This window comes from Petaurus breviceps, unplaced genomic scaffold (genome assembly GCF_028583685.1).
Source record: "Petaurus breviceps papuanus isolate PSGF00001 unplaced genomic scaffold, PetGlider_PUasm1.0 179, whole genome shotgun sequence".
Taxonomy (NCBI): Eukaryota; Metazoa; Chordata; class Mammalia; order Diprotodontia; family Petauridae; genus Petaurus; species Petaurus breviceps.
The window spans coordinates 2,245,409-2,258,983 of NW_027185779.1; the positions used below are offsets into that span (position 1 = coordinate 2,245,409).

General features: G+C 37.1%; 1 protein-coding gene and 1 pseudogene across 2 annotated transcripts in view; both read left to right on the top strand.

Moving 5' to 3' along the window:
* The window catches only part of MTERF3 (mitochondrial transcription termination factor 3), a 60,050-nt gene that overhangs the window by 18,564 nt on the left and 27,911 nt on the right, over positions 1-13,575 (top strand). For both annotated transcript variants that reach the window (XM_069086593.1, XM_069086594.1), the window contains exons 3-4: positions 1,999-2,151; positions 4,147-4,336. In XM_069086593.1, coding sequence (XP_068942694.1) covers positions 1,999-2,151; positions 4,147-4,336 — 343 coding nt within the window. The remainder of the gene's footprint in view (positions 1-1,998; positions 2,152-4,146; positions 4,337-13,575) is intronic.
* On the top strand, positions 9,815-12,379 carry LOC138160045 (methyltransferase-like protein 22 pseudogene; annotated as a pseudogene).

Here is a 13,575-nt window from a genome sequence, read left to right on the forward strand (position 1 = left end):
TGACTGAAAGGAATGTTACTTTATACATTAAATTTTTTTTTAAACCAAATTAGTGATTTCATCAATATAGTGAGAGCAGGATGAGGAGCTACTAGGTTAGATAACAATCTTATCTACCACTTAGAGAGACTTGCCTGGGGCACCAAGAGTTGTAGTCTGTTACATAAAGACATGGCAGAGGCCCAGGAGACCTGAACCCAAGGCATCTTGACTTTAAGGCAAATTCTTCATTTCACCATTCACTGAAACACCTTGTTTATCTTACATTAAAGTAAATTATAAGTAGTTGCTTAACAAATTTAGTTGGTTGTATTTATGTTCAATATTAAAATTTTGGTCGAAACAATTATTTTTTTTAAAAAGATAAAAATTAATAGAGAAGATGGCCTATTAAATTTTGTGTGTTTTGAATTAGAGATGCTAGAAGGCCACGAAAGTATAGCTGCCCAGCAGACATTTAGAAATAAGAGGCTGGTACTCTGGGCAACAATTGGGGTTGAAGACAGAAATTTGGGAATCTTTATAAAGGTGATAATTGAAGTAGTGGGAGTAGAAGGGAGCACCAAGGGAGAAGGTTCATGTAATGAGAGAATAAGGCCAAGAACTGAAACTTAGGAACATTTACATTTTAAAGGGGCTGGTGGAATATACTGAACTAGCACAGGAATGACTAAAAGTAGGAGGGAAACTATGAGAATGCTACATCACAGAAGCCTAGAAATAAGTTCAGAAGGAGGGATCAGTCCATAATATTACATGCCTTAGAGCAACATTATTATAACCAAAAAAGGGGGCATGGAGCGGCATTGATTTGTTAATTAGGTGGTCATTAATGCTCATGAAGAAGCAATTCCAATATAGTGTTGGGTACAGAAGCCACATTTCAAGTGGTTGATGGAATAAATTTCTACTGATTTGCATCAACCACATTGGACATCTTGGGGTAAGTAAGGAGGCAAATGAGGTATTGGGGGTGGAATAGCAGAAGATTAAAGGGCAAAGAAGATGGCATTGTTAAAGTGTTTGTTCCTATAGACAAGGGCAAGGAGGAAAATGAGACCAAGAAAAAGTTAATGGCCTGGGACAGTAGGGGATAATTGAAGCACTGAAGGTTCCAATGAAGACCAATAATAGGTATCAATGAAGTAAGGGCATTTGAGAGGTAGGACAAGAGATAGGACTCAGAGAGAAATTGAAGAGCTCAGCATCCTGGTGGTGTTGAATTTGTGTGATGGTAACATATAAAGTTTGACCACAATAATGAGGTGGTTGGGATCATAGAAGAAGATTTTAGGAAACTATGAGGGTGAGTTGTTAGAAGGATTATATAGTCGTAGATATTAAAGTCTCTTAGGATTGTGATGGGGGCATAGTGGATATAGTACTAGACTTGGAGTCAGGAAAACTCACTTTCCTGAGTTCAGATCTTATCTCAGACATTAACTGTCTGTGTGACCCTGGGCAGCTTGATTAACCCTGTTTATATATTTCCTCATCTGTAAAATGAGCTGGAAAAGGAGATGGCAAACCACTCCAGTATCTTTGTGAAGAAAATCGCAAAAATGGGTCACAAAGAGTCATTATGATTGAAAATGACTAAAACAGCAGCCACAATTAAATCACTTAACCTTTCAGTGCCCGTGTACCTTTCTATGACTAGACGTTACAGAGTTGAAAATTCGCATTGATGAAGGGAGTTTCTACACTGGGACACACACACACACACGCTCTCTCTCTCTCTCTCTCTCTCTCTCTCCCTCTCTCCCTCTCTCCCTCTCTCCCTCTCTCCCCCCTCTCTCCCTCCCTCTCCCCCTCCCACTGAAATCATAGGTGTGCATCCACACAACTATTCCTTTACTACTACCCCACCCCCAGAAATCAGTCCAATTTATGAGAGATGTAAACTCGGAAATAGGTTGTCTTGATGGAAAGCATGCATGCAGTAGGAAAGCTTAGCTTTATCCTTTCCTTGCACCTGTCTATGATGATGACTTCAAGAACTGGAGGATTTGCCCCCGATCTCTCCACTGCAGCAGATTTCTGAGGAGGATGCCGTGCAGATTATTGCAGAACCTCCTCTGCCCCCAACTTCGTTCACACTTCGAGACTATGTGGATCGCTCTGACACTCTGCAGAAGTTAGTGCTCCTGGGTAAGTGGTCAACCACATATTGTTTTGAGCACCCTTTTTATTGCTAGCTCTGTTCTAGGCATGAAGAAGGCTTACATTGTGGTCCTTGTCTTCAGAAAGTTGATAAGACTTAGAAGAATTTGTAGTTTGGTAAAGTGTGTGTTCTTGATACATATTTAATGAGTGTTAACACATCCCACTTAAAGTTTGGCTTCTACAATTTTATACACAAATAGATAGGTAACAATTTACACTTAGGGGTACCAATGGTACCATCACTGTGGGTTATTGCTTCAGGATTACAGTTTACCAACTGTTACCTTCTTGTGTCTTTATCCTCCCACAATCCTCAAGGGGAGTCTATCTAGTGTTTTGAGGTTTCCTCTAGGTGCCTAATATCACGTGGATGTCAAAGTTCCACTAGGTCTATCTCTGTGATATTCCTTCCTCAAGCTTCAAGGCCAGCCCACCTCCTTTTCCAGTCCATAGTCTTTAGGGTGATATCTTTTATGTTATTTTCTTGCTGGTAACCTAGGAGTGTAAAAATAATGGGACTATGACTGAATCATTGAATAATATTTTGGAATGTCTTTATGGACATATGTCCAGGAGTGATTGTATCAATTGCTAATTACAAGTGAAAAGTAAATAGCTATTTCTGAGATGGTGAGGTAAAGCAAATCATTAATGAACACTGATGGCACCAACTTAGTAAAATTCTGCTCTTTCAACTGAGATTAATTAAAACTTTCGAGGGTATCTCTTTGTTTCAGTACGGGTAAGAGTTCGACAGCTCAGATTGAATGAAATACTTTAACGTGTAGAAACTGCAGTACTTTGTTGAAATTAAAGGCTGACCCTGTTAGAAAGTGGCCCCCACCCTTATTAATCACAGCTTTTTGGAACTAGCTTACATCTTACTGAATAACTGCTTAAAATCGAGGAAGGACGTTTCTGTATGAAAAATTTGTATTTGGTATTTATTTCTGTGAATTCTTTTTATTTTGGAAACCAGTAAAGAAATGGTAAAAGAATGCAGTTCAGAGGAAAAATCATAACTCATAATCCTGATGCTATATAATGCAGCCTCCTAGACTTCCTTTTTGAATATCAGGCCTCAAATAAGTGCCACCATTTTCTTTTTAACTTGCTTGCTTTATTTTGAATACTATCGCCACCTTAGTTTAGAAATCATGGAATCCAAGATTTGGAAGACTTCAGAGACTACTTGATATAACCCTGAGCAGGAATCTCCCTTTGCAACACACCTTACGTGTGACCCAACCTCTTTTCACTGTATTTTCAGTGATCAGAATTTTTGGTGCCTATCAAGGCAATATTTTCAGTGATAGGGAGCTCAGTACCTGTCAACGGTAGCCCATTCAACTTTTGACTAGGTGTAATTGTTAAGGAGTTTTTCCTTGGCGGGTCAGTATGTCTTCCCCTGTAGCTTTCCCCCTATTGATTCTAGTTTTTTCTCATAAAACAAGTTTAATCCCTCTTCCACAGTAGAGCCCTTGAAATATTTGAAGACAGTGACAGTAGTCCCTCTAAGTTTTATTTTCTCCACAGTACGCATTTCACCTTCCTTCACCTGATCTCCCTCTTAGAACATTATCCTAAATGGCCTTCCTGGAACTGACCAGAAAGAGAATGTTTTCATTTGCCCACCTAAATTATTTTCTGGATATAATGATGATTGACTGAGAGTATAGTGTATTATTAGGAAAAACACTGTATTTGGAATCTGAAGACCTGGATTCAGGTACTGACGTTATCACTTACTAATTTTTTTGTAATATAGAGTCACTTGAATACTCTAATACCTCATTTCAAAAATGGAGTTTCTTAGTCTACCTTTACCTCCTAGTGTTACGCAGCTCCAATGAGATGATACATTTAAGAACTTTGTAACTGTAAAGTGTTATGTAGGTGTAAGTTACAGTTTGTGTTATTGTTGATGATATATAAAAATAATTATCTAGATATGATGCTAATATGTATCACTTACTGCAGGGGTCAATTTGTCCAAGCTGGAAAAACGCCCAGGTGCTGGTACTCTCCTTCTCAGACTGGATTTCAAAAACGACATACAAAAAATACTTCTGTTTCTTAAGGATATTGGTGTGGAAGATAACCAATTAGGAGCATTCCTTACTAAAAACTATATTATTTTAACTGAAGACTTGGAGAATCTAAGGACCAGGTAGGACTTTTGTAAAGTGATTGCTTTCACTAAATACCAAAGATGTGATTATGGGAAAAATATCATAATTGTGAAGTACTTGTTGTTGTCTTTATCTCACCCGGTTATTTTGAGGATTAAGTGAGGTAATAAATATGGAAATGCTTGGAACACAATAGCAGATTGCAAATGTGAGGGGTTGAGGTGGTTGTTGTTATGTCCCACTGAGATCTAAAATAAACATCTGAAACAAAACTCATTTTGTTAACTACCAAACCCTCTTTTCCTCACACTATCTTATTGTTCTCAGCAACAACATTAATCTTAGTGCTTCCCTGACTCACAGCCTTGGAATGATCTCTAACCTCTTTTTTATTAAGTATTCTCAGATCTATTCCTTCTCTTTTAAAAATGTCCCTAGAACTTAATCATTTCATGTCTAGGTAGTGCCGCTAATTCCTAAAATAGTCAATCTGTCTCCATCTTCTCCTAGTTGCCTTTACCTATAAGAACCATCAGTTTTGTATAAAGTCTTATAATTGGAAGTTTCTGTTAGTTATATCTAATTCTGTGATTAAAGCAGTTCTTAGAGAATGAAGGATGATTTCTATTTAGTGCACTCTGAAATTCTTGGATTATGAAGTTATGGGGAAGTACAGTCCTTAAATTAGACTTTTATTTTCTCCTGGAGTCAATATACATTTGTGGTCTAGACAGGAAACTATGACTAAGAGTTTTATTTTCTTTAATGGATTTAGAAAAAAAAGATTTCTCTAAAATTTTTCTTTTGAATTTTCTATGGTGCTAACTTATGTTAGTGTCTGAATGCTATATTGTTTTTGGACTGTGATGTAAGTATTAATTTTTGTTCCAACAGAGGGGATATAAACACATAGAGATGAATTTCAGTGTAAATACATGCTTAACATTTGCTCTTTTCAGATATTTTGTTATCTCTCTACATTAATTTGAGGTGGGAGTTAGGTGCAAACAATTTGACTTGGCATTATAAATACATGAACATAATCTAGAGGCCATTAGGTAGCTTAATGGATAGAGCACTGGGTCTTGAGTGAGGAGGAACTGAGTTCATATCCACCTTTAGACATTTATTTAATAGATGTATAACCCAGCACAAGTCACTTAAAATCTTTCTGCCTGTTTCCTCTCTGTAAAATAGGGATAATAAAAATACTCTACCTCCTAATGATAAAATGAGATAATTTTGTAAAGTACTTTGCAAACCTAAAAGTGCTTTGTAAATTCTAGCTATTATTATTATTGTTATAGTTATGTATTCTTTAAGGGAAAAGGGAAGTCCCCGTATGCTTTACTTGAAGGAGTTTAAAAGAAATCCATTTTGTTTGCTTTTCATTTACTCAGTAAGCATTTATGAAGCCCCTGCTATGTTCCAAGCATTGTGCTCAGTTCTTGGGATACAATGACACATTAAACAGATCTTGCTTATGAGGAGGTTATATTCTTTTGGAAGGAGAATATAATGTATGTAGGTAAGTATATACAAGATACAAAGTAATTTATAGGGAGAGGACACCTACAACTAGGTGATAGGTATAAGCCTCAGTGTGAAAGGAAGCTGGGGATTCTAAGATACAGAGCGAAGAGGAGCATGATCCAGACATGGGAGTCAACCCATGCAAAGAATGGATGTGGAGCACAGGATGTTATGTAAAGAACAGCACGGAGGCCACTTTGATTGACATAGTGAACATATGAATTGAAGTAATGTGCAGTCTGTCTGAGAAGGTAAGCTGGGACCAGTTTAGAGAGGACTTTAAGGATCAGAGGGATTCTGTAGTATCTCCTAGAGGCAGGTTGCTACTGAAGGCACCTAAGCAGGGGAGTGCTGTGTTCAGTGTGTATTGTAGGAATATTACTTTTGATAGGTTAAGTGACTTGCTCAGGGTCACACAGCTAGGAATGTCTGAGGGCAGAAGTCTTCTTGATTGCAGGCCTAGGGCTGTTGGCTGCCTTGAGATTGTCCAAGTGACTTGACCAAAGCCACACAGTAAGAAATGACAGAATCAGGAATTTGAACCTATTCTACCCACTCCACATCTGTTGTTCTTTTCCATACAGTATACGCCTAACCCAGATTTTAGCCTAATTAACTCATAGGTTATATCATTGGATTTTGAATTGGGTGGAACCTTGGAGATCATTTAGTCAAACCCACTTACATTCCTAGAGATGTGAAGTGAATTGCCTAAGGTGGCAAGCCAGGAGTAGAGCCATCATTAGAACTAAATTTTGCTGATCCCCAATCCATTATTCTGCTATCTGCTAGTTCTCCTTCCAGGCTTGGAGTTCAGGGTGAGGACTGAGCGCTGTCTGAACATTGTACTAGAGAACTGGTAAATTAGTGACTTGTTTATAATTTCAACTTTCTGAAAATAGAGGAGTAAGATTTTATAACTAGAAAGGACCTTAGAGATCATGTTTTCCAATCCCCTCATAGGAAGCTGAGGCTCACATTTAGCACTGGGGATGCCAAGACAAAAATGAAACAGTGAGCTTACGTTCCACTGGGTGAGATAGCATGCATATAAATTAGTACAGTATTGGAGGGGGAGTGGTACCCAGGAAGGAAGTCCTCATATAAATAACTGAGCTGAGCTTAAAAAAAAAAAACCTAGGATTTCAAGAGGTGGAATGAGGAGAAAGTGCATTATGGGGACTGACAAACTATAAGAGCACAGAGATGGAAGATGGGAGTGCAGCAGGTGATAGTACCTGTCAGATCCAAAATTTGAGCTCAGGTTCTCTTATTCCAAATCCAGGGCTTATTTCTTTATACCAGAAGCACAGTTCAGCAGTGCTTGCAGTATAAGTAATGATAAGTATCTAAATGATGTTGATTAATAAAATAATAGTATATAAGATAATATTCTCTGGTTAAGTGACAATATTTTTATTATCTTCTTAATTGCACGATGTCACAGAAGGCTTTTTTCTTTCCTGTGCTCATGTTTTTTTTTTCCCTTTGTATTAAATATTTTTAGAGATTTAAGCATTCTGTCATAGCTTAAGTAGCTTTTGATTTTCAAGAGGATTATATGTTAGTATGAGAACTTAGTTTCTATCAAAAGCTTAGTTCCTGCTTTAGGGGGAAAATAACTATTTCTTTGGACTAATAAAACTCATTAACTGAAAAGCTTTTGTAGAGGTATATTTTAAAAATTACTTATTTGAGCAAAACTCTTTGGTAAGTTAATTAATGAGCACATATTTAACACATGCTATGGACCAGGCACTGTGCTAATTGCTGGACATAACAAAGACAAAAATGAAAAATTTTCTGCCTTCAAATGCCTTACATTGGAATGGGGGAAAGTACATATATAAATATATGGAGAATATTTGTAAGATGAATACATGATTATTTGGGGAGGGATGATTTCATATAGAGGGAGGAGCTTGAGCTGAGTTATGAGGAAAACCAGGGATTCCAGGAGACTTTTCATCTGCTGTGGTTGTTGGAAAAAAGAAGTGATAGAAAAGAAATAGAAGCATTTGGAAAGAATAAACTAGAAGCTTTATCCTAAATATATTTATTAGATTGTAAACTTTTCATTTAAAAAATTTTTGTAAACTTCAGGAGAGTAAGGCCTGTGTCTGCCTCTTAAGTACTTTAGTAATTTATAATTTTGTTAATGTCAAGGCATATCAATGGAGATTGTTGATGTACAATTTTGATAGTTACTGCTGCTGGAAAATTCAGCCTGGTGATGAGTGTTCCCAATTTAACTAGGTTTATTTTCAGGCAGTAGATATGCATTCTATCACTGGGTCCACACTGGGAATCATTCCAGCTTGTTAGAAGCATCCAGTGCTTGCATTCCGCTGGCATAGCCTTTATGATCCCAGAGTCACCTCTGTCCTGTGAGGAGACACCAGAATAGGACTTTAGCAGGAGCTAATCAGTCAGGAAGTGCTTGCAGTTATATGTCAGGCACTTTGCTAAGTGCTAAGGATGCAGAGAAAAGGAAAAACAATCCCTTTTCTCAAGAACCTTACACTCTAATGAGTCAGACACCATATATGTAATTAGGTACATATAAGATACATATTGAGTAGGTAGAAGGTGAGCTTAAAGGGAAAGAAAACACTAGTAACTGGGTGGATTGGGAAAGGGCTCGAGGTAGAGGGCACAATTAAGGTCTTTAAAGAAGCCAGGGATTCTAAAAGTCAGAGGGAAGATAGTCCAAGCATGGAACAGTCAATACAAGGCACTGGTATGTGGAATGGGGCAAGTCTGCCATTATATGTGGACTGTAGAATGAGGGAAATGTGCATTAAAAGGTTGGGAAGATGGCAAGGGCTTAGGTAGCAAAGAGCTGCAAATGCCAAACAGAAGACTTTATATCTGATCAAAAGGTACTAGGGAATTATTGGAGTTTATTGAGTAGAGGGAGGTAACATGGTCAGATGTATGCCTTAAGAAAATCAGTTTGATAGTTGTGTGAGGATGAATTAGAGGAGGTAGATACTTGAATCAGGGAGTCCAGTTAGAAGTTTCTTACAGTAGTCCAGGCTAAAGGATAAGGGTTGAATTAGAATGATGACTTTGTGGGTACTGAGAAGAGGGGCACATCTGAAAGATGTTGTGAAGAAAGAATAGACAGGACTTGGCAGCTGATTTTTCCTGAAGATTAATTTGAAATGCATTGTTTTCAGAAGACAGGAATAATTTTCACTGTGACCTTAACAATTTATGAAAAGTAGTAGGTGGACAGATAAGGTCTACTTAGGGTCAGAAACTGAAGAGCTAAGTTGAGGGTGGGAAATGATTGATCTTAGTAGTCATATGAACAGCATGTGTCAGTAATGTGCTGTTGTGAGAACAGCCTAAATAATACTTGGTTTTACTGAGTTTGACACGTTAAAGACTTCATAGTTGTATTGGTATTTATTTAGATTATTGGGTCCATTTCTATTTAGTTTCTCCACATCTTTTCTGAAGTATGATAGAGAAGGTTCAGAGAAGAGCATAAAAAATGAATATATGGGGTGCAAAAAAGTTTGAGAAAAAAATTAGAAACCAACCTAGAGATAGGAAAGGCTTAAGGTAAAGATTTGTGGTATAAAGGAGGATGCTGGAGAGTTTGTTTTCTGTGTCATGGAGGAAAATTTTTTAAATGTTTCTAAATTTTATTTTCTTTTTAAATATTTTTTTCTTTTAAATTTTTAAAATTCATTTTGAATTTAAATACAAAAAGACCAAAAAAAGAGAACTTTCCATGTATACAGCACAACCTAAAAAGAGGATTCAATATAAAACCATGAATTTCTATTTCACAGTTACTGATTTTGAAAAACTGTAATAAATACTACATATCATTTTCAAAGCTATCCAGCTTTTCTGTGCTTCCTTTTAAATTTTCTTTTGTTCTCTGATGTGCACTTTTAATTTTTTTCTCCCTCCCCACCCTGCTGTAGAGAAGGCTGCCATTAGACACAAATACATATGCATATATTAACATATTATATGTTTTATATATGTGTGTGTGTGTGGTGTGTGTGTGTAAAACCATATTACACATACTTCTATTTATCAGTTCTTTCTCTGGAAGTGGATAGCATCTTCTTTCATAGGTCCTTTGTAACTGATTTGAGTTTTTATAAAACACATATGACTTGGTCCTGCTCATTTCACTCTTGATAATTTCATATAAATCTTGCCATGTTTTTCTAAAATCTATCAGTTCATCATTTCTTATAGCACAGTAGTATTCCATCACAATCATATACCACAACTTGTTTAGCCATTCCACAGTTGACAGATATTCTCTAAATTTCCAATTCTTTGCCACCACAAAGAGAGCTGCTATAAATATTTGAGAACATCTGAGTTCTTTTCCTTTTTCCCTAATCACCTTGGGAAACAGACCTAATGCTAGTATTTCTACACGGTTTTATGATTCTTTGGACATCATTCCAGGTTGCTCTCCAAAATGGGTGGATCAGTTCACAATTCTGCCAATAGTGAAATAGTTTCTCAATTTTTCCATATCCCCTCCATTTGTTCACTTTCCCCTTCTGTCATTTTAGCTAATCTGATAGGTGTAAGATGATATCTCAGAGTTGTTTTAATGTGTATTTCTCTAATTAATAGTGATTTAGAGCATTTTTTTCATATAACTATATATTATTTCCTCTAAAAACTGCCTGTTCACACACACGCTGAACATGGTGGCAAGGGAGGAGGCAGCTCAGGCTTCCCCCCACTAGTTCGCTGGAAGGTTGGCGAATCTCCTCAGACTCAGCCTTGCCTCAGCAACTGGGCTTTGGGCAAATTAATAGCAACACTGCACAATGGTGGACCCAGAAGAGGAGAAAGTTATGGAAGAAATTACATTTAAAAGTGACACTGTGCTGTCTCATGTGCATCTAAATATCCCAAAGAAAAGGTACCTTATGGTGCTTCTGAATGCCGTTGGCAAACCTGTTTTTCTTTCACAGTTCAAACTTATGTGGAACAATAATTCTTGGAAAGATTCTCAAGTTAAGGGTACAAAACAAAAAGACATTCACATAGAAAATACTGGACATGATGACAGAAATATTCAGGAATCTGTGGCAAGAATAGCAGTATAGATTTTCTGAACAAGAATGAAACTCAGACTTGCCCTTGTATGAGAATAGAAGCTCAATTAGATAATGATGGTGACTTGGAAGTGGTAAGACCACGGTTTTTTTCGGAGACAAAACAAAAAGAACCATCAAGAAATAATATGCATCCTAAAATTCTAACCCAGGGAGCAGAAAATTTCAATAAGGGAGAGCAAGAAAATACCCACCATAATATAATTAAATAGGTATGGTGAGGAGCTTTCCATCTGGCTGACTACATCCTATTCCAGTGTGACCCATTCGAAAGTTGCGCTGTTCTTGAGCTTGGGACTGGCACCAGGATTGCCAGCATAATTGCAGCAATGGTTACTAAGACCATTTATAACATAGGTGAAGATCTCCTGACTATGTGCGAAGGGAATGTTGCCCTAAACAGGAACCTGACTGCAACAGGAGGTGCAATTAAGGTTAAAGAACTGGATTGGTTGAAAGATGATTTATGCACTGATCCTCAAATTCCTTTCAGTTGGTCTGAAGAAGAATTTCTGACATATATACTCATACTACCATCATAATGGCAGCTAAAGTTTTTTAGGATGATGACCTCACAGATAACTTTATTTAAAACACACTACAGAATTACTCACAATTTGAAATATGCTTGTACAGTCTATTTGTCAATAGAGAAAAGACTAATCTTCACACTTAGACATTTGGACATGACATGTGAAGCTTACCATCATTTTTGATTTTCCCTAAATAATCCAGAGAAACTCAGAGATGGCAAAATGAAGTTTATTGTAGAACCAATTGAAGCTACTTCCCCCCATTTCCTTGTTTATGAACGTATAGAGCAGTTGGAACACTGGAAGATTGTTGCTGCACCAATAAGTTGATTGCTCACGTGAACCAGGCTGAAAATATTCCCTTAAGTTGGTTTACTGTAGTTCTTTCTAAACTGTATTTTCAGTAAAATCAAAAGCTATCAATCTAAAAACAAACAAACAAAAAACCCTGCCTGATCATATCCTTTGACTATCAGTTGGGGAATGAGTCATGTTCTTATAAAATTGACAAAGTTCTTTACGTATTTGAGATATGAAATCTTTATCTGACAAACTGTCTACAAAATTTTTCTCCTGATTTTGTTTTTCTTCAAATCTTAGCTATATTAGTTTTATTTGTAAAAAAAAAAAACAACCTTTTTAATTTAACATCATAGAAATTATCCATTTTGCATCTCACAGTTCTTTCTATCACTTGTTTATTCATAAATTGTTCTCTTATCCCTATGTCTGATAGGTATATATTCTATGTTCTTCTGATTTTCTGTAATAGCAAGCAAAGTGGTACTTTGCTCCTTGTTTCAGTTATTGTAATGGCAAGCAGAATCGTACTTAGCTCCTTATTTCAGTTATTCCAATGCCTTTGAGCCCTACCTGTGATTATGTCAAGACTTTGTTTGAAACAGTATACATTGTGTTACCCTTAATAGTCCTAAGGGAGTTTGGAGACCTTCCCTGCCCTTAATAGGCCTGATGTCCTCACCTGGATCCCATAGTGGGAGGAACTTGCCAAAAGAGTGGAACAGGAATGAGCAGAATATATAAAAGCTTGAGCATGAACTGGGACCAAGCAGAACTGAGAGTGAGAATGCTTGTGATTTTCTGCATTCTGTAGCACTCTGTCTGTTGGTCTTTCAGACAAAAGCCTTGTCTGTTGTTTTTAGGCAAGTTCTAAAAGAGGACTTTACTACTGTTTACAGAAGTCCTAAAAGAGGGCTTTATTGCCATTTACAGAAATCCTGGGACATTACTTCTGATTTGTGTTTGGTTTCTCAGACAGAAGCTTTGTTGGTTTGTGTCACTTTGTCAGACAAAAAGTGCATTGAGATGGGTAATGCCAGCAATGTGTGTGAATATTGTTATAACTCTGCTAAACTTAATTTGTGTAAATATTGCTGTGGCTCTGTTAAGCTTTGTCTTCCCAGAAACAGAAACTGGGAATGGTTTGGAGTGGACTAGTCACCGTGAGCTTTGATATGGAACAGGAGGGGAGAGCTGCCTGCCTGTGAATTCAGGCAAGAGTTGAATGAATCCAGGCAAGACCTGGAGGGCTGCCTACTTGTGAATCCAAGCAACAGTTGGGTAAATCCAGGCAAGAACTAGGAGTAGAAGAGAAGCCATGGAGTTTGGAAGTCAGCCTCTAGTTAAGATGAAAGCACCTTTACTTGGGTACTTATGACTTACTGTGATCTAGGGGTGGATGGCCTTTGTACTTTCCACTACCTCTTAAGGATGATTACCCCTTAAGGATGATTGGAAGCCAGCCTGAAGTCAAAATGAAAGAAGACTTTGACTTGGGTACTTTATACTGATTGATGAGATTGTGACTTACTTAATGATAGGTTTTTTTTAAGATTATGTAGCCACCTTAGTAATAAGATGTTATGTTATATTGTTGTGAATGTTTGCTTTAGTTTATTGCTAAATAAGTAGAGAGTTCACTATACTATGTGATCAGAACCTCAAAGTTATTCACAGCAGCAGTCCTCAGGAGAGCTGCTTGTGATTGGCTTTGCATTTTTTTATATCTTTCTTTTTATCTATGCCATGTATCCACTATGACCTTATTATTGGTAAATGGTGTAAGATAATGGTATGTGG